This window comes from Clarias gariepinus, chromosome 17 (genome assembly GCF_024256425.1).
Source record: "Clarias gariepinus isolate MV-2021 ecotype Netherlands chromosome 17, CGAR_prim_01v2, whole genome shotgun sequence".
In the NCBI taxonomy this organism is placed as follows: Eukaryota; Metazoa; Chordata; class Actinopteri; order Siluriformes; family Clariidae; genus Clarias; species Clarias gariepinus.
The window spans coordinates 14,784,474-14,805,853 of record NC_071116.1 but is presented as its reverse complement, the minus strand read 5'-3'; the positions used below and the strand labels follow the sequence as shown (position 1 = coordinate 14,805,853).

The window sequence follows — 21,380 nt, the reverse complement described above, 5'->3', positions numbered from 1 at the left end:
TCTACAAAAATGCCTATTCTAACTGAGGAAAAAGATAGGACACCCTCACATGTATTCCCTCTTAAATTGGCTCAGATCTCACACAGGTATATCACACCAGGTGCACATAATTAGTAGATCGTTACTCTGCATGTTGAATGAGGCTTGCCCTATTTAAACCTCAGACATTTAGTTTGGTGTGCTCCTGACTGTTGAAGTGAGAGTGAGCACCATGGTGAGAACAAAAGAGCTGTCAGAGGACTTCAGAAAAAAGATTGTAGCAGCCTATGAGTCTGGGAAGGGATTTAAAAAGATCTCAAAAGATTTTGAAATCAGCCATTCCACTGTCCGGAAGATAGTCTACAAGTGGAGGGCTTTCAAAACAACTGCCAACATGCCCAGGACTGGTCGCCCCAGCAAGTTCACCCCAAGAGCAGACCGCAAGATGCTAAAAGAGGTCTCCAAAAACCCTAAAGTGTCATCTCGAGAACTACAGCAGGCTCTGACTACTGTTGATGTAGAAGTACATGCCTCTACAATCAGAAAGAGACTGTACAAGTTTAACTTGCATGGGAGGTGTGCAAGGAGGAAACCTTTGCTTTCCAAGAGAAACATCGAGGCCAGACTGACATTTGCCAGAGATAAAGTTGACAAAGACCAGGACTTCTGGAATAATGTTCTTTGGACAGATGAGTCCAAAATTGAATTATTTGGACACAACAGCAGAGGACATGTTTGGCGTAAACCAAACACAGCATTCCAAGAAAAGAACCTCATACCAACTGTGAAGCATGGAGGTGGAAGTGTCATGGTTTGGGGCTGCTTTGCTGCAGCAGGACCTGGTCAGCTCACCATCATAGAATCCACGATGAATTCTACTGTGTATCAGAAGGTGCTTGAAGAACATGTGAGACCATCAGTTAGAAAATTAAAGCTGAAGCGGAACTGGACCATGCAACATGACAATGACCCAAAACATACTAGTAAATCAACCAAAGATTGGCTGAAAAAGAAGAAATGGAGAGTCCTGGAATGGCCAAGTCAAAGTCCAGATTTGAATCCCATTGAGATGCTGTGGGGTGACTTGAAAAGGGCTGTACGCGCAAGAAACCCCTCAAACATCTCACAGCTGAAAAAGTTCTGCATTGAGGAGTGGGGTAAAATTTCCTCAGACCGATGTCGAAGACTGGTAGATGGCTACAAGAACCGTCTCACTGCAGTTATTTCAGCCAAAGGAGGTAACACTCGCTATTAGGGGCAAGGGTGTCCTATCTTTTTCCTCAGTTAGAATAGGCATTTTTGTAGAATGACATTTACAGAAGATCTTGAAAAGACTTTTCTTCAGTTTTCTTTGTTTAGTTGGATTACTTTAATCTATCTGTATTGTTGAAACGGAGATGAAATAACCATTTATTAAAAATGTTACAAAAAACCACATGCTTTCAAAGGGTGTCCTAATTTTTTCACATGACTGTAGATATATAGTAATTTTATCAGCACACAATAGGATTTATAATGCAGATGTGTTTTTTATTTATTTATATGTGTTGCACCATATTGGCCAGACAAATTGATAGAAAGCAATAGACGTCTTTATAAATGAAGAAATGATACAAATGTTAAATTACAGCATAAAACCAAGCATTAAGAGCCTGGAGCTTAGAAAGATCAGTACTCCACAGAAACCATAGCAAAATGTGCAATGCAGACTATAAAGTAGTTATAAGTTGGCATTCTTGACACTTGTGTCTTAATTTGCATCCCTCTGCTTAATATCAAAGTGTAATTTGCATTTGCTCAAGTGTTCATGGTTTTTTTTTTTTCTTAAGCTAGCGTATTTTATTACAATCCAGGGCTAAAAATCTATAAAGGTAGCTAGCACATGGTGAGCCAAGACTTTGTCAAGGTCTGTTAGGGTTATAGCACAATATATACAGTACACTCAGCGTTTACTTTAATAGGAGCACCCGTACAGTACAGGTCAAGAGCTTCAGTTAATGTTCACATTACACATCAGAAAGAGAATGAAGTGTGAAAGTCTTCCTAGAAGAGCGGAGGCTGTTGCAGCAGGGCAGATAGCTACTCTATTAATACCCTGCATTTGAAATAGAATGTTCGACAAGCATGGAGTCCACAACACCTTTGGCCAACTTTTGATCACCCTTGATGTATTCTTCCTGTGAACGTGTTTGTGTTTGTAGATCCGACAAAGATGGGTGGCCTGAGCATGCTGCTGCTAGCCGGGGAGCACGCCCTGACCGCCAGAGAGGTAATACTACAACACTACAATCTGTTCAGCCGGATCACAGGGACAGATTGCTGATTATCTGGAGCAGTGATGATGTTTAGAGCTGAGTTTTGAGAGTCAGATTGGGCTCTAAGGAAAGCTGTTATTACATTCACCTTTTGTATTGCAAATTTTCCAGTAGTGGATGCTGGCAAGGATTCTCAGTAGGGAAATGATCGCAGCAATTCAGTTACAGCAGGGATTCTCGAATGCTTCACGACCAGGGAGCACTACAACTCCAATATGGATTCACTGGAGCGCCAGAGAACATAATCAGATTGTTTAAATATGCCTCTAGTTAAATGTTAACAATATTTTGGAGCGGTTATTATTTATAGGCTGCATGTGTTGAGTTGTTGACGTTTGGATGAAACCTGTTTAAATCAGTGACCGGTCAATTGAGTAATTAATAGAATAATTAATTCAATAATGGTGTGATTTTTAAAACTATAGGATCCCAATGTGACAACTTGGGACTGTAACTGAAGACTTATATTACCTGCAAGCCCTAGCAGCAGAGACCTGTGCAGTGCATGTTGGGTAGGGTTTATATTGGCCCTGTAGTGACTCTTATGATGTCAGCAGTGATAGTGCATGGATTAGTGGATGTGTTTTTGAAACACTACTTATATGTCTATGATGTATACAGTTTGTATTAAAGTAAGACCTGGGTAGCAAATATAATATTCTCCACCACGGGACAGTGGTAGCTTAGTGGGATATGTCTCAGGGTTATTAATCAGATGGTCGGGGGTTGAATCCCCAGCTCCACCAAGCTGTTGAGGCGTTGAGCAAAGCTCCAAGCCCTGTCTGCTCCAGGGGTGCCGTGTCATGGTTGACCTCCACTTCCTGAGTGGGAATGTGCGAAGAATGAATTTCAACGTACAGTAATGTATCTGTGACAAATAGAGGTTTACCATTAAAGCTTAACGGTAATAGAAAATTCTATTTTAAATTCATTTTGCGAACATGTCTCTTTCTTGACTAACCTGATGAGAGGGTGTGTTTAGTTAGGCAGCTCATATCGTATTTTTTGGCTATAGTTTGTGCCCCGGAAAGTTTCCCCAAACTAGGGGAAAAAAAAACACTTTTTTACATTTTTGTATATGACTTGTATGTGGTTATGTGTAAATTTAATTGTTCTTAGCTGGGTGGGGTGCAGGTAAAAGGGGCGGATGCACTTTATATTATATATGTATATGTATATATATATATATATATATATATATATATATATATATATATATATTTACTTCCATATCTCTAACTATAATTGTGTAACTATAATTGGAAGTTCACTTTATATGAAATATAATCTGTTGGGAAAATTGTTGTTGGTGGCTACCTAAGTTCTGCTTCTGCTTAGCATGATCACATGCATTTTTATAAAACTAGAATAGAGTTGAATCAGATTCGCTCACTTGTTCTTGACAAAAGGAGCACTCTAAATGCTAACAGTACATTAAAAAAATAATAAATAATTGTAGCACAGTACAAGATTTATAATGAACCATTCAGTTAAGATTATGTTAATAATTACATTTAATGTAGGCATATTTTTATGAGTAATTGCGAGGCAGATAATAAATCCTACAGATCTGTTAGGATTTATTAATTATTATGATACACACATATACACATTTAACCTAAAGGCCGCTAGTGATCAAGCAATGTTTTCTCCAAATACCAAGCATGGCATGGTTAAAGCCTAAAACATTCAACGTCCTTTTTTCTGTCCTTTTATGTACTTCGGTAAGACCAGAAGTTTCCAGATTAGGGTTGCGATCCAACATTGGGTGATAAGAGAAACTCAGAATCTCTTTTTTGATAAATTTGTTTATTTTAACAAAATAATATTAGTAATAGATGTGTTTTGTGTAACTTTATCTGAACATGTTCCTGTGAATCACAATCAGACAAGCCAGATTTTGAGTTAATAGGGGCCTGGCAACTTGGGACTGTTTTTTTTTTTTTTTTACTACCCATAAAATTTTTTACCATGTTATAGGTACCTGTACTATGGTATATAGAACCATGATATTTTTGACGGATACCATGGTATGTATTTGCTGCTATAGTACATGTACCAGACTGTGGTAAATGTCGCTAATGTTCTACATACTTTAGTACAAACGTACATGTACCAGAGTATGGTACGTGATTTACCATATACAGTAGTATGATACTATGCAGCACATAGATACATACAGAGTATGTTGTACACATTTATATATCATAATGATTATACTTATACTGTGTGTTAGCATTGTTTATATGTAACATTAATTAAATACAGTAGTGTATTTTAAAATTCTTAATATTACATACAGTAATGATACAGTCAGTATTATTTTATACCAGTAGTTAGTATTAACAAGTTTAATATGGTACAGTATGTACAAACAGACCATATTAGATATGTGTTCACCTTTAATAGCCACTGTGGAATTCCAAAGTAGAGTTGTACATACCATCGTACTACAGTACCATGGTACCCACTGATGTGCTGTCAGTAGTCTGTAAAGTCTTATGCAGCCTACAGTGGTAATGTCTCAGGTACCATGGTAAATGCTATGGTATATTATGGTGTGTACTTAAGATGGAAATGATGGAAATACATAACTTAAAATAAATTTTTATCTCATTATTCATCTGAACATTTAAGAGTTAAGGGAATTGCTCAAGGGCCCAACAGTGGCAACTTGGTGATGGTGGGATTTGAACCCAAGACCTTCCGATCAGTCGTCCAATTCCTGCACACCTGCACACACATCAAGTGTAAATCAGACTCCTGTCTGTAAATGTGGATTATTTTCTTCTAAAAACTCAACACTTCTCACTAGACTGCTAAATCAGGAGAAGACCTAATACTTCGCTGGAAGTATAATACTGGAAGTAAATAATGTCTAGATTTGGGGATTGGGGAAGATTGGGCAAAGAGTGAACACCAAAATAATACCCGTTCATACATGAATGAAATGGCTGTTTGGAAAACACTGTCTTTTTTACATCAAATTTTAAGTTGGAAAGTAGCTTCTTCCTAGGTATAAAATGCAAAAATACTCATATAACCGCTCTCTTAGAAGATATGTAAATGTGTGCCCTGATCTTATCAGCTGTAAACAAATCATCAGGATGATCTCAGTGTAAAACTGCCACACTGGCCTTCCTCAGTAGCAGTGTCTTCTGCCCCCTGGTGACAGCAAAAAGGTATGACATACAGTATTCATCAAAGGATGGACGAGCGCTTTCTGTAAAGTGCACCGTGTCTGTAAACACAGACCAAGCTGCTGCGTCAGCTGTAAAGTAGCACATCTGCTAAAAGCAGGAATTATATTTATCTGACACTGGTCTGGTCTGGTGCTTGACGCACGAGAACGGTGTTACAGTGGAAACAAATGGTATTCGGGATTTAGATGTGTAAAATTAAATGGTAGGAAGACATTGATTATTACAGTGATTGTTGATTATTACACTGTTTATAGTCACTGTAAGCAGGAAGTGTACGGTAGCAGTTGTAGTTAAAATCTGCAGTGTTACATTAATAGCGTGTGGAATGCAAATAAGAGGGTAAATGAAGAGCTACAATTTCAGGACTTGTTGCAAACAGCAGCAGTTTTCTAAAAAAAACGTGGCTGCTCTGGTAAACATGCTTCAAGAGCCCAGATGAGCGTTGTGTGCTGTAGGTGCAGCAAGCAGCAGATGGATCAGGGTGTTCATTCTGCTGTCTGTGCCTTGAAATAAGTTCTCTTTGTTCCCTGATGTAATGAACACATGATCTCTGGCCAGCGAAATCGATTGTGACAGGCCCATCTCCACTGTTACAGAGGCTGAGCCGTGACTCAGTAGAAGCGCTCGCTGCTCTGCCCGTGTCATTAGAGAGCGAGATGAGGAAATATGTCTTAATTGTGATTGTGTGTTTGTGCCCCAGGAAGTTAGATAGATGGGTTTCTGTGGTTCCGTCTGCAGGAGTGTTAGAGTAAAGGGTTCTGACCTAGAACCTGTAAGTAAGGAATAATAATAATAATAATAATAATAATATCTTCAGAGATCTAGAGAGAGAAATGTATTATTATAATTTAGTTATTTATCATGAGTGTGTAAAATGTATAAAAAGGGATACATGACAGTTCAGAATAGACCGTAATGTGCCTACATCAGAGTAGAAATTCTGCATCAGGTTTAAGATTTCAGTTCAAAAAATTTATGTTATGCACTTTTCCACTTCCGCCATCATACTGTGTATGTATAAAAACGTAGGATGTTTAAAACCAGTGCCAGCGAATCGTTTTTCAGTCCAAAGTTGAGCTTTGCCCGGCATTTGTGCGTCTCTGCGGACTCCTCTCATTGCTGTTAATCTGCAGTAAACTCCATTTGGCTGCTACTAAGTGATCCTAATTGCCCTCAGCTCTGCATTTATGTCGCTAAAGAGCGCCCTAGAGGGGGTCCATCGAAAAACAATAAGCAGCATCTCTTTGTTTTATAGACAAACACTATTACATCACTGGCCAAAATGTGACTGTATCGATTGAGAAAATATTTCCCAAAGCAGGCAGGCTGAGTTTGTCATACCAGCACTGGATGTGTGTGTGATTATTTTACAGTAGGAGCACACACATACAGTATAGACATACCACAAGGCACTGACCGCTGCGGTGGTCTTTTACTGCTGACATGTTTATATGCATGTGCAGTTCTGGCAAGAGTGGAAACAAAACATAAAGGATTTTAAATACATATTTCAAAATTTTTAACTGTATGGATATTGATCAAATATTTTGAATGCCTGTGTATGCGTATCCTGCAGTCAGAGTAAGGCCTGTGATGGTGTTTTTAGACTCGAGCTTTGTATCCGTTAAAGCTCAGATTATTTTGGACATAATTTGTTTTAGCTGTTTTTTAATAAACATACTGTATATAGGGCTCAGGATTGTGCAGTATAGCGTGACGTAACCTTTTTTTTTAGCACAAAACAGGCAATAAGTTGAACTAAATTTTAGTTCATTTTAACCAACTATCCAAATATGACCGAGCAATAAACAATAAATGAGTCACACAGTCAAAGAAATAGCACAGATACACACGATCACATGTTTTTGGTTACTTGTATGACCATAAAATAATAATAATAATAATAATAATATGTTCATTTTTGAGAGTTCTACATTTTTGCGATGTCATTTCCATATTCTGGTATTGGTAAAATGTAGATGTTATGAAAGTAATGATGACTTTTGTCCTACCTGACATATCAGAAAACCCAAATTGAGAAAATATTTCCCAAAGCAGGATTTTGATTAACCAACTACCCAAATATGACTGTTATAAAAGTAATAATAACTTTTGTTCTACCTGACATATCCGAAAACCCAAATACTGTGAATAAGTTTGAATTCTTGAACCCTCCTCGTTAAAAGACGTGCTTATTGTAAATCACCATTTACCTATGCTGTGTCGCTATTTTATTTGCCGCCTGAGTTTTATAGAAACTTGGATTGAACTTAAGAAGAAATTTGTGTATAACAAAAGAGCCTTAACTAACTTTTATTGTCTAACACTTTTCTAGATGATTCTGATTTTAGCAAGCTCAGGCGACTTAAATGTCCAGTTGTGTTGTTGAAACTTGACTAGAGGAATTGTCTATCTCCAAAATGCACAGGACCTGAACAAGAATTTCTAGCTGTACCGCTGATAAACTAAACACTAATTTATCATTTATCAATAACGAATTTATTAATTAAGTCATTAAGACATTAACTTTGGTAAGTCGGCCTGCTAATCAGGGACAATCTGATCATTTTGATTTATACATACCTACCCTAATTTTCTTATGATACTGTAGAGCTGATTTGCGAGAATGACCACTGTAAAAAGCACTTTACACATAAATTTAAACTGAATTGATCTGTAATGGTCTCTTTGACTGCCTTTTATCTCACATCCTTACATGCCTTATTATTTATTTTCTGTTTTCAGCCCTCATCTAGTAGTACACAGAGCGGAGACGCAGATGTTGCAAAGCATGGGAAATCTGCCCTTTTCCAGTTGGCTGAGGTAAAAACATAGAATACAGATACGCAGTGACGATCAGCCGTATGCGCAGACTCTGCTTCAGCTTGCACATACTGTATGATGAATGATCTGTGTTTCATTTTGCGCAGATTTCCTCCTGTCCACCTGAGCTCGTCGAAGGGTGTAAAAATTCAGAGTGTCTAAGTGCAGCAGCCCCCCAGACAGAGGTGAGAAACCCCCAAAATCTAATCTTGTACATTATTATGAAGAAGTGAGGAATTGCTCTCTTTTAATTAAACTACCCACACATGACTAATTAAAAACGCAGCGTGTGAGATTGCTAAGTCGAAGAATCTTTACACGGTCATAAAAACGCTAGTTAATTGTGAACCGCTGACCTTTAATTAGCTTTTTTTTGTATTCCTCACTATCATCTGGTACACATCTTGTTAATTAAATGAATGTTCATGAGGAGGAAACAAAACAATAGTATGTCACGCTGCAATAACAGTTAAATGCCAGTTAGGGAAATGTCCTGCACTTCTAACTTGAAAACAGTCACACTCCTTAAACTAAAGTGGCCCCAGGTGTGATCCTTGAGTCATGTATATATGTTGAATATTGCTTTTAAATAACTAAACTTCACACATTAAAGCCCACATGGAAGAAAAGCAGGGTTGCCACGTTTCTAAAATAGTGTCATACTTTCTCATCTCGTCTTCTTGTTCTTTAATTTTTTAGGTATGTGGCCTTTCTCAGCCCAACTCGCCAGATTTACCCAGCAGCTGCATGCGCTCTCCTCTCTTCCAGCTGGCTGAGGTGAGTCTACAGTAGGGTCAAAGAGTCTAATCAGATATATTTTTGTTCAGTAACTTAACATGATGGTGGCTTAGTGGAAAGCACATTGCCGCCTCGCACCTTCAGGGTCCAGGTTCAATTCCTGTGTGCATGGAGTTTGCTTGTTCTTGTGCTGTATGGGTATCCTTCGGGTACTCTGGTGTCCTCCCACAGTCCAGAAACACGCTGATTATGCTGATTGGCGATCCCAAATTGCTGGTAGTGTGTGTGTGTGTGTGTATGTGTGTGTGTGAGTGTGCCCTGCCGTGATCCTGTATACAGGATTAATCGATATCGACGGTGAGTGAGTGAGTAAACTCGGCCCTTTAAAAGTTTATACTTTAGTTTGATAAATTTCTCCAACATTCCCTCATTCTGTACAACACATGATTTGACTTTAAATGGTCAGAAAGTGATTCTGATGCACTGATACTTTCAATTTTGAATGTTCATCTGTTGATACGTGGTGCGATGCTCTTTTATGATGCTAGGTGGCAGCAGAGAGCCACAGCCAGTCAGCCATGTGATCTCGAGTGTAAACATCTATACTGTACAGAATTTTTTACATATTTACATGCACCTTGATATTGCATTAGTAATAGGAATAATAGCCCAATAGGAATAAATCTGCATCATGTTAACACCTCAGTCGGATCATTGTGACCCAATTATGTGCTCGATTGGAATAAAAATTTCAGGCATAATGAGAAGGGTGGTGTGCACCATGGATAATCAATTTAATAAGTAAGTATTTACCATATAAACACTTGATATAATGATTTGTCAGTGTCTCTCTTTACTCTCATGCACTTGGTCTGAGGAAGGGACACAGATCGGCAAAAATTATTGTGCTGCATTTGATCCCCTTACTAAACTCTTATATAATGTTGCATGATGTTTCCAACGTCAGTGAGTTATCGTGCATAATAATTGTGACCTCGGTGTTAACCAAAACCCTTGTGATCCTGATTTCAGACCTAATCAGGCAGAGGGAAAAATGTATAGAAATTCAATACATCACAATACAAACAAAATTGACACGAAATATAACAAATGGTCTTGCTACATCTTCCATTTTTTTATTTATATTTGAGACATTATGATAGCAGAACAGAAGTGAATACACATCCATGTTTTTCCTTGTATGTTCCATACTTTGTCAGCAGAGGGCGCAAGAATCTTTGATTTCATAGATTTGGGCCCTACACTCATAGTGAGCTGATCCACCCTGCATTGAAAGCTTGCCTTTGTTCACTAAGTGGTCAAGTGTTTAGCCCACTTGCTGTCCCTTTACTCAAAAAATTTTATATATAGATTATTAACTGGCAGCTGTGGTTAAAATATTGTGGGGTTTTGTTTTAGTAGAGGTTTTTAACGTCATTTATTTTGAGAATTTAATTTTTTTATCCATATCATACTTTTTAAAATTATTATTAGAAATTGTAATACTACATGGCTACACAGCGGGTACAACCATGTTAAAAAAATAAGGGTTAATTTGCTTAAATGCTGTGAGCATGTAAACGCATAATTATTGGAACAGCATCTGTGTAAACAGCCTCACTGGAATCTGTAATCTGAAATGATTTTGATTTAATTAAAGAAATATTGTCCTGGTAAATAGGGATGGGAATCACCAGGGACCACCCAATATGATATCGTCACGATGTCTAAGTGCTGATTCATTCTGTACTGCGTTTCTATAAGTATCATGATTTTATAAATATCCATGTTGGAACTGGTGTGGGGTTGTTTTTAGGGAGGGTTCGGAGTCTTACTTCCAGTAAAAATAACTCTTAATGACAAGACATTTTAGACAATTTCATGCTCCCAACTTTGTGGGAACAGTTGAAACATGGCCCCTTCCTGTTCCAACATGACTGCGCACCAGAGCACAAAGCAAGGTCCAGAACAACATGGATGAGCGAGTTTGGTGTTGAAGAACTTGACTGGCCTGCACAGAACCCTGACCCAACCCGAAAGAACACCTTTGTAATGAATTAAAGCGGATACTGCAGAGCGAGTCCAACATCAGTGTCGTCTAACATCAGTGTCTGACCTTACAAATGCGCTTCTGGACCAATGATCAAAAATTCCCATGAACACACTCCTAAACCTTGTGGAAAGCCTTCCCAAAAGACTTGAAGCTGTTGTAGGTGTAAAGTGTGGGCCAGCATCATATTAAATCCTATGGATTAAGAATGGGATGTTACTCAAGTTCATATGCATGTGAAGCATATGCATGGTAATATACTATATCCTTATTTTTGGATATTTTTTTTAATCTTAAAGGAGGCCAGGGCAAGCTAGGATGTTTGTTTGTTTAGGTAGACAATATTAAATGCATTTTCCATCTGAGATATTTTCAATATTCAATGAGTTTATATGAATGTAAACCCATCATCACTATGAGACCATCTGTATTATAAAAGTCAGTTCTAATTTGCGGTGGTGTGATGCATTATTGGTTTAACACACTTCAAATTATGCTAATATCTTGCATTATACAAGTGCATTATTCTCCTTAATCTGTTTATAGCACATTGATGTACCAACAATTAAAAGGAGCGGTGAAATGTTATATTTTCTGTTTGTGGAATTTTCCTTTTATTTAACAGATACAATTTTGGTAAAAGATAAAAGCAACATTAATGTCACAGTGATGTCAGAAATGTGAAAGAGTGTTGCATCACAAGCTTCCTTTTTTCCTATTTGTCATAAAAGGATATTACACACACCTTCTTGTGCATGAACTCTAGATCTTCTTTACCATCAGTTCATCCACCTGTTCATTAATCAGTGCAGCCATGTACAGAATGTTGCATTAACACGTTCATCACAAGGACTAGTTACTAGTTAGGTCTCAAAGGTCATATTTGTTAGGTCATATTTGTTGAACAACATGAGTGGAGGCGTCATGCTGTCCCTCCATGATTACTCACATACGTGTGCAGATCATGATGGTGCAACTTTTATTTCCTTTTTGAGAGTCATCTGGTCAGGAGTTTTACCGAAACAGAAATTGCACATCCTGGCAATGACACACATTCACAGAGCCAGAAACATGTAAGAATTAGCTGTATGAGCTTCCTTTATAATCGCACCATAATAATTTGAAAGTAAATAATCGTAAATTTCATCAGTCTGTTTATATGTCTGGAATAGTTTTTTTTTTTTTAATAAAGTACAAATTACCTTTGTAAAGCAAAATGAACAAAATGAACTAAACTTGTCAGTGGAGGAGGCATCCTCGCCGATGCCATTAGACTTGTTTATTAATAATTATATTATAATATAAATCTTCATCAGTTTATAATAGGGTTGCAAATTTCATGCAGTTCTTAGTCTATAGACGCGAACAATCCTTTTTCAATTAATCATAAATAATTAATCATTTCCCCCCTTAGGTAAAGTTTTTTAACACTCTTAGCAGCACAATCCAGTGTGTACTGGACACTAATTAATTTGTGGCAGCCCTCAGTATCAACATGAACATATATATTTATTAATTTAAGATTTTTTGCATTATGTAAAATGAGAAAAATCTTATTTAACTGCACACAGAGCATTGATTGTCGCATTATTATAAATGCAACACACAGGATACCTTAAGCTGACGGTTTGTCAAGGTTGGCACTGCATGCAAAACAAACCTTACTGGTTAAATCATTAACAACAATTAATCGATTAATGATTATTTATTAACATTTCTAGTTTTTTGGACAAGTTAGTTTCAGTATACACAAATGCCAGAACTTATTGGAATTCACTGCTTCTAGACTTGATTAGCAGTGGCTGTTTCATGATTTGGTGTGACATTTACGGTAAAATATCCTGTAAACTTGTAACTGTGTGTGTATGTACACCGATTAGTCATAACCTTAAAACCACTTTGTGGTAGTGTGCTGCAGTGTCTGGCACCAGGATGCTGCTGGCAGATCCTTCGGGTGCTGTGGGTTGCAGTGTGGGGCCTCCAGGGATCAGATTTGTTTGTTTGGTGCATCCCAAGGGTCCCCGATCAGATTGGGACCTGGCGAGTTTGGTAGCCAGATCAGCAGGCTTGGGCTATGTGTGTGCTTGGCCCCGTGCGAGGCAGGCCGTGCTGCTTTGGCTTCTCTACCGATGCCAGTATGAACTTTTTTATGGAGATTTGTGGTGGTCTGTGGGATCGGACCAGACGGCTAACCTTGGGTTCCCGTAGGCGTCGCTGAGCCTTTGGGTGCCCCTGATCCTGTCACCAGTTTACTTTACAGTGAAGATCAGTTCACTTGGTGGTGGTCATAATGTCATGGCTGCTCTGCACAAAGCAGTGATCCATCCTAGCATTTAAGGACAGGAAATCTGGGTTAGAACTGCATTGTGTCTCAAACTTACTATTTAAAAATCGCTATTTAGCAACATTCGCGTAACCTAAACATAAGTTTCTGTATCTGTTAGAAGCATCAGTTTAAGTACAGGTTTAGCACTTTTCCCATAATTTTCAAAAGCCTAACTTGTGCTACATTTTAAATGTTAGAGACCATCCATGGTAACAAAACGTATTTACAATGCAAGGAAAATAAATGTTGCCCTGCATCGATTTTCCTTCAAATATTAAGAGTGAAAGAGTGTGGTAAACATAAAAGATTGCAGCGGTTGATGGTCTGTAAGTCGCGGCCTGATGTGGGTTGTAGTGCACACAAGAGTCGATAATCAAGGTAATATTTAAACATAATTATTATAAATGCAAACTTTGATCAACTTAAGACAAGCATGTTTGCATATTTAGTTGTAATAACTATATGATTAGGATAAACCACATACCATATTTTTTATATTTGTTGCAGATATCATCTAGCGGTTCTCAGGTTTCGGTATCTGAGGTGAAGCAGTGCAGCCAGTCTGCTCTTTTTCAGCTTGCTGAGGTACAACACATACACACACGCACACTGAAAGATGTTAATTTATTAAGATATATTACACATTACTTTTATTAATTCACAATATTTAATAGGACAGTTGTCTTATCAGGTGGAGATTAAGAAACATACAGTATAATAGGATAAGACATGATAAGACATGCTATAAAGTTATTTTTTACATGTTTTCAGGAATAATGATAATGACTATATATATATATAGGTACAGGTAAATCTAAAAGTTGATTTATTTAAGTAATTAAATTGAAAAAGCTAAACTCATTATATAGATTCATTACACACAGACTGATATATTTCAAGTGTTAATTTCTTTTTCATTTTGATGGTTACGGCGTACAGCTAATGAAAATCCAAACTTAAGAGAATTAGAAAATTACATAAGACCAATAAAATAATTAACACAGAAATGTTGGACTACTGAAAAGTGTGAACATGTTCAGCACTCAATACTTGTTCGGGGCTCCCTTTGCATGAATTACTGCAGCAATGTGGCGTGGCCTGGAGGTGATGGGACTGTGGCACTGCTTGTGGAGATGTTATGGAAGCTCAGGTTGTTCTGAAAGCATCCTTCAGCTCTTCTGTGTTGTTGGGTCCGGTGTCTCATATCTTCCTCTTTATAACATCTTAAAGATTATTTACGTCGGGCAAGTTTGCTGGCAAATCAAGCACATGCTCCTTAAATCAGTATAAGTACTTTTGGCAGCGTGGGCAGGTCCCAAGTCCTGCTGTAAAATAGAGTCAGCATCTTAGTAAACCTGGTCAGCAAAGGGGAGCCTGGAGTGCTCTAAAACGTCCTGGTAGACAGCTACTCTGACCACAGACCTGATAAAACACAGTGGACCAACACCAGCAGATGACATGGCTCCCCAAACCACCACTGACTGTGCAGTCTTTACCCTGGACATGGACCCGTGCCTGTCCTCTCTTCCTCCAGACTCTGGGACCTTGATGTTTCGAATGAAATACAAAAAATTTACTTTCACCTGAAAAGAGGACTTTGGCCCACTGAGCAAACAGTCCAGCTCTTTTTTTTACATTGCTGCAGTCTACAAGTGCTTTTCGGGAGTCCAACATTGCCGTAGTGATAAAAAACTTTGGTTTTAAGTAATATTAAAATTTTCTGAGATACCGGGTTTTGGATTTTCATTAGCTGTAAGTCATAATCATTAAAATGTAATGTAAAAGCAATAAACACATCGGTCTGTAATATGAGTTTCACTTTTTAATTTGAATTATTGAAATAAATTAACTGTTCAATAATATTCTAATATTCTACACCTGTATAAATGAAGAGCAGTAAACAGTACTAAACTGAAGATAGTCAGTGTTCAGTGTGGCAGAGCCTTTCTTGGTAAAAATAATCCATAGTCTCAGGTACAGTTTGTGCCAGGTGAAGGCGGATAAATAAATGAAGGTATCTGGGACTCTGTTGCCACCCCCTGGTCCTTGCTTTGTACTACCAGATGCTCACCTGTAGTGATGCATGGAATCACATAAGGTTATAGAGTTCAATTGAAACAATTCATATACTTGTTAGATGTCATCAAAATGATCAGTTTATTAATTCATCTGTTCAGTAATACGAATCAGGTGCCTGTATTTATCGGAATCAATGTGTTTGTGTGTTAGATGTGTCTAGCGTCTGAAGCAGAAAAACTGGAGGCCCTCTCATCCCAGCCAGCAATGGACTCATCCTCTCTCTGCGCCCAGGACAGTGCTCCTAACACAACTTCCACCATGGACCCTCCCACACCGACTCCACCGTCATCACCGCCAACTTCTTGTAAGAAGAAGAAGAAGAAGCCGAACGATGTGTCAAAAGGCGAGAAAAGCCCTGGCTCACCTAAGAAACCCTGCAAAAAGCGTTCTTCATCCGTCTCAGACCTTGAGAGCTTGATGTACACTATCGAGGCGGTGGCCAAAGGAGCCTGGGGTTCAGAGGAGATGGAGCCCACCAGGAAGCGAGCACGTTTCTCAGGCAGTCCGACAGATCAGCCTTCAACAGCTGAAAAGAAAAAGACCAAACCCAAAGCCAAGAAACAGCTCAGGACCAAGGAGGAAGAAGCGCAGAAGGGAGAAAGAGGAGGAGGAGGAGAGGACTGCAAGCCCCTTGAGACGGAAGGGTCTCCGATTAACCATGAAGCAGAGATAAAACCCGAGTGCAAAAAAGAAGAGGACATCGAAATGGACAGAGCGGACGATTTGGAGCCACACAGCTCTGCAGAACAGCAAGTTGAAGGGGTGGAACCAGGCTCTCCACTGCCAAACAAAGCTGAAGAAAGGGAAGCGGAAGTTAAGCCTTTTTTAGTTCAAACAGAAGAGAAAGACACTGAGCCCAAGCCTGAACCCTGTGGATCCCGGAAATCAGAGCGAAGCTGTAAGGGAGCGCTGTACAAAACTCTGGTGTCTGAAGGAATGCTGACGTCACTGCGGGCCAACGTGGACAGAGGTATCAGAGTTTTGTCATAACTATTATAAATTTTCTCAAAAAAAATTTCCACAGCCTGGCAGGAAGTTAGCAAGTTTTTATGTTTATTGCTATTATTAGGTTATGTAGTCATAAGTATGTGTGTGAGCGTGCGTGGATGTATGGGTGGAGCCGCATTTAGCTCTTTTTGAGGAATTTGCAAGTGTGTTTGTCATCATTAATCATATAAGGGCATATTTATAGATTTTTCTTTTTTTGGGTTACTTTGATTAACTCTAGGGTTTGGGTTAAACTTTAGTAAATCATTATTTAGCTGTAATGCAGTAGTATTACAGTAACAATAAGGTAACAGAAATACATACATAAATATAGGAATGGAAGACTATATATGTGTTTACATGTATGACCTTCAGGAAAGAGAGGCTCCATGCGTGGCAGTATATCCGAGTCCGAGATAGGATGGACAGAAGAAAGCTGTAATTTCAGTCAACCTGCTGCCAGCAACCCCAAAAAACTGAAAAAGTCCAAATCCAAAGAGGAGCCCGTGCCAGGGTGAGCTCACTGAATCGCTTTACCTTTTATCAGAAAATTGCTGATCACAGATCAAATAATTGTTTCATCTAAAATGGATATGTTAGGTTGAGAGTTTTAACATCAGCACAAATTTACTCACTTGTATTTGAGGATAATATAATGGAGGAAAAAAGGGGAAAAGTTTATGAGAAAAGTTGGAGATATTTATGAGATTGCAAAAGGGTATTGGGGTAGCTTAGACTTAGTCTTTTCTTTTCATCTACATTTAAATTGTGATGTGATGCATGTTTTTTTATTTTTTTTTATCTTCAGCAATTTAGGAAAGCTGGAAGAAGAGTTTGAGAAGAAGTTTAACAGCCTGCCCCAGTACAGCCCAGTAACCTTCGATAAAAAGAGCACAGCTGTCACCAAACGGAAGAAAGCCAGCGTAGCCAACCCTCTGGAAAATCCTCCCCCTAGTAAGGGTGAGTGAATTGCTGTAAATCACTTCCTCCTATTCACTCATTGCCTGGTTTAGTCTTACCCACAGGAAGTTCTTAGAGCATGTCATGATCGCCATCTAACATAGCATGCCATCTTCCTCTTTTCTGTTTTATATACAATCAGGTTCATCCCCATCTCAGAAAAAGACTTTATTCCACAAGATTGTTAGGAAGTACAAGCACAAAAAGGAAAAGGCTGGAACTTTGGACAAAGGTGACAGAGGAAGCATGCATCATGTGTCTGTGCTTTCTTTTTTCTGTTTTTTTCTTTTCTCTATTATTAATTCCAAGTACTTGTTTCTGTATGAATGAGCTCATCTAAATAGGTTTAAAGTTGTGTCTAGGTAAAATGGCATGTGGTTGGGTCAGTTCTTTCACTGTGGTTTATAGCTTTTTCTCTGTGCTTTGTGCCACAAAACAAAGTAGGTCAGAACAAAAAAAAAAAAAGAAAAAAAAGAGGCATACAGTACAACATGTGTAGGGTATTGTAGAAATAATTTTTCAAAATATTCACAAAAGATAAAACGCACGAAACTATCTGCACGTTTCCAAATGCATTCTACTCTCCTGTGCTGACTATATTTGGTGCCAGCCTAGACACATCACTGTAGCAAGTAGGGTGGTGTAGATTGTAATCATATTTCTAATAACATCATATCGTGTCAATGTCTCCTATCTGTAGCCATAGCACAGCCTGACCCAACGGCCACCGACTCAGGCATGGTGAAGTCAGACTCTGCGTGTGTTCCTCTCTCTCCTGAGACCCGCAAGACAGGTGATGTGCCTGTGGGCAGCCAGAAGAGGAAAGCCAGAAAAAGCAAAATTACTCACTTGGTGCGCACAGCCGATGGGCGTCTGTCACCCGCTGAAGGTGAGTCCCGAAGCATGCTTTAATAAGTGCATTAATGAGTCACAAATATTAAAAGTATGCACCCACTTCTAATTTCCATTTTTATATTCTACTCAAAAACAAGTTCGGGTGTTCTAGTCTAAAGAAGTTGAACAGGTGGTCTAGTTCAACTTCAAACGCATGGCATTTATGGCACATTATTTGCTCATATTTTCATTAATATCATATTTTTTAATAAATATAAAATAAACATTACATTTAAGATGCTCAAATACATCTGCATTTTGTGTTTACCTACTAAATCACAAAGGCCAGCACTGTACTACCATGAATGATAAAAATGTCTATAGAAGGAGGTGATCTGTCTCTGCTTATGGGACAAAGAAAGGCCATATTAATTAACTGAATTGAATTGGTCAGTTTGCTTATGCACTGCTTAATAAATGCACGGATCACACAAAACATTAAAAACATTCAATCCACCACATGTTTTGGGTTGCCCTTGCACCACGGGGGTGACCCTGGCCCCTTTCGGCATGAAGTGTACTGTGGTGCACTGTGTGTTTTGGTGGCTTTCTGTCACGACCAGCATTGACTATTTATCAATTATCCTTTAAAAGTTTGTAGGAACATAATTTATGTTTAATGATTTAATCATTAATGTGTTAATAGTATGTGATGTTTACGTTATAGCCACATTCATTAATTCATTCTCCAAAACAGCCTCCACTCTTCCTGGTACTGTATTTGGAAATAGAGATTCCAGTCTATGTTTATTCTGCTTTGTGACATGGTGTATTTAGTCATTAGAAGATGGGTAAATTGTGGTCACAAAGAGATGCAACAATATACAAACAATGCCAAATCGGAATGAATACACATTTTCCATATCACTACACCAGCAGCGCCACCAGTCTGAACAGTTTACACAAAGAAGGTTGAGTCAAGGTGTCTGCCAATTTCTGACCTTCTTTTCTAAGAGAAGTGGAACAACTTGTGTACTTGTGTTTTTGTGGTCTTAACCTTATGGTGTAAGATGTTGTGCATTCTGAGATGCTTTTCTGCTCATTGCAATCGCACAGAATTAGAATTTGATTTATTATAGCCTTCCTGCCAGCGTGAGCCAGTTAGGCCATTTTTCATTGACCTCATATATATATATATATATATATATATATATATATATATATATATTTTATTATTATTATTTTTTAAATACTCCATTTGGTAATAACAGCCAAGCCACTATCAAAATCACGAAGGTCACATTTATATTAACATACATATATTGTCTGTAGTCTATAGGTGACAGTCATGTCCAAAAGCTTATACCACTCATGAAAAAGTTGCAAAATGTGATGATAGAGGAAAAAAATTGTTTGGCTTTGTGTCTTTGCAGCGGACAAGGTGAAGGAGCTGAACCAGGATCAGGATGGAAAGCCATTAACTCATGAGACTTTATGCAACACAGAGAGCTACTCCGCTGACCCCGGACCAGCTGAGCCTGGCAGTCTGCCAGCCTTCTTCAGTCTAGCAGCACTTGCCGAGGTCGCTGCCATGGAGAACATGCATCGGTATGCAGCGACACGGAACACACACATGCAGTTACACATCAAGTTCTGTTCAGGACTCTTAGGCACATGCAGTAAAAACAAACTAATTTAAGCAGTAAAACCTGCCTGGTTTCATTATGTTTTTGTCTAAAGGTATTTAAAAAAACTCCAGAGAGTTCATGCATGATTATTACATGGACATATATGTGTGTGTGTGTGTGTGTTTACTTTCAGAGGCCAGCGAGCAGTGAGCATGGCTGCTGAAGGTCAGGTGAAAGACATGGCTCCCCAGACTCCTGTGCTGATCTCTTGCGCTGATCAGTGAAGGTGTAGACTTCGCCTGCAACAGGACTTAACGGGACGTATCCGAGAGCTTTGAGCTGGGGAAGGAATATATATACAGAGACAAGAGTTTGGAGCAAACAGAGATGGAAGAGAAGAATGAAGATGCTTACTATGAAGGCTTCAACACACCTACACACTAGAGATCATGTAGTGGTGTGGCTTGGCTTCCTCCATTAGCCCTAGACGTTCAGAAATGAGAGACGGCTGCTGTTTTAAAAAGTTTTTTTGTGTGTGTGTGTGTTTTGTTTGTTTGTTTGTTTGTTTTTTAATTGCAATATGAGAAAACGGACCTAAGGAAACTCTCGTTGAAGTTTTGTTTTCAGTTTCAACCATTTTGACTCTTTCTCTGTTAGAGGAAAATCTTGTGGCTTCCTGCTCTCCTTCCTGCCCAGAAGCAAACATCACGTGTGTGTGAAATTTCGCTCTATAGCCCCTGTACCTCACAGCCAGCCTGCTTACGCACCCAAGTCCCTCACAGTGCAGGCTTCACCTTGACAATGCACAATTAATGCCTAGATGCCTCTTTTCTGATCACTGACCCGATCTGGATAACGGCAGCCTGCGTGAGACTGCAAAAAAACAACAACACGTTTGTGATCCAAAGCAAACGAGTTACTAAGTGACTGAACACTGACCTGGTCAGAAGCCATTTTTGTTTTTCTTGCTCTCTAACAGCTCCCTGTTACTGTACTGGGCACCCTTCCACTCTCACGTGCACAGCTATAGAGATGAATAGATTTTTTTAGAGCAGTATACTTGAATGATACAATGCATTTTATGTCAATACTTGACCTTCTTGCGATGTGGGTGGGTATGTGGATGTGTGAGCGCAACTGTGTGTGAATGTGTGTAGCATCCTGATAGCTAATCCAAAAGGATGAGTATGTGTGTGCGTATGTGTGTGTGTGTGTATGTGAGGTGTCTCGATAGCTAATCCAAAAGAGTGCTACTAGTTTCCTAAGGTAGTTTCGTAACAGACACTGCACTAATTTTTAGCCCTATTACACTAGATGGCAGTTTATTATTTGCTAGTAAATTATCTGCAACTTAATAAACTGGCACCTCAGTGTGGATCAGACTTCTAGGCTTTTTTTCTTTTTTCTTTTCAGCTTTTTCGATTTTCTATTATCCGCACTAAACGTGTACGTAATTCA

At 38.7% G+C, this 21,380-nt stretch overlaps 1 protein-coding gene across 5 annotated transcripts in view; it reads left to right on the top strand.

Annotated features, from left to right (window-relative positions):
- LOC128545787 (HMG box transcription factor BBX) overlaps positions 1–20,781 on the top strand; it is a 44,002-nt gene extending 23,221 nt beyond the window's left edge. For 4 of the 5 annotated variants that reach the window (XM_053516426.1, XM_053516424.1, XM_053516427.1 and 1 more), the window contains 12 exons: positions 2,181–2,248; positions 8,243–8,320; positions 8,428–8,505; positions 9,020–9,097; positions 13,942–14,019; positions 15,664–16,483; positions 16,876–17,014; positions 17,309–17,460; positions 17,603–17,692; positions 18,161–18,349; positions 19,728–19,902; positions 20,116–20,781. In XM_053516426.1, coding sequence (XP_053372401.1) covers positions 2,181–2,248; positions 8,243–8,320; positions 8,428–8,505; positions 9,020–9,097; positions 13,942–14,019; positions 15,664–16,483; positions 16,876–17,014; positions 17,309–17,460; positions 17,603–17,692; positions 18,161–18,349; positions 19,728–19,902; positions 20,116–20,206 — 2,036 coding nt within the window. In that variant the 3' untranslated portion in view covers positions 20,207–20,781. The remainder of the gene's footprint in view (positions 1–2,180; positions 2,249–8,242; positions 8,321–8,427; positions 8,506–9,019; positions 9,098–13,941; positions 14,020–15,663; positions 16,484–16,875; positions 17,015–17,308; positions 17,461–17,602; positions 17,693–18,160; positions 18,350–19,727; positions 19,903–20,115) is intronic. The other variant, XM_053516425.1, reaches the window with a different exon arrangement.
- Positions 20,782–21,380: the final 599 nt, after the last annotated feature.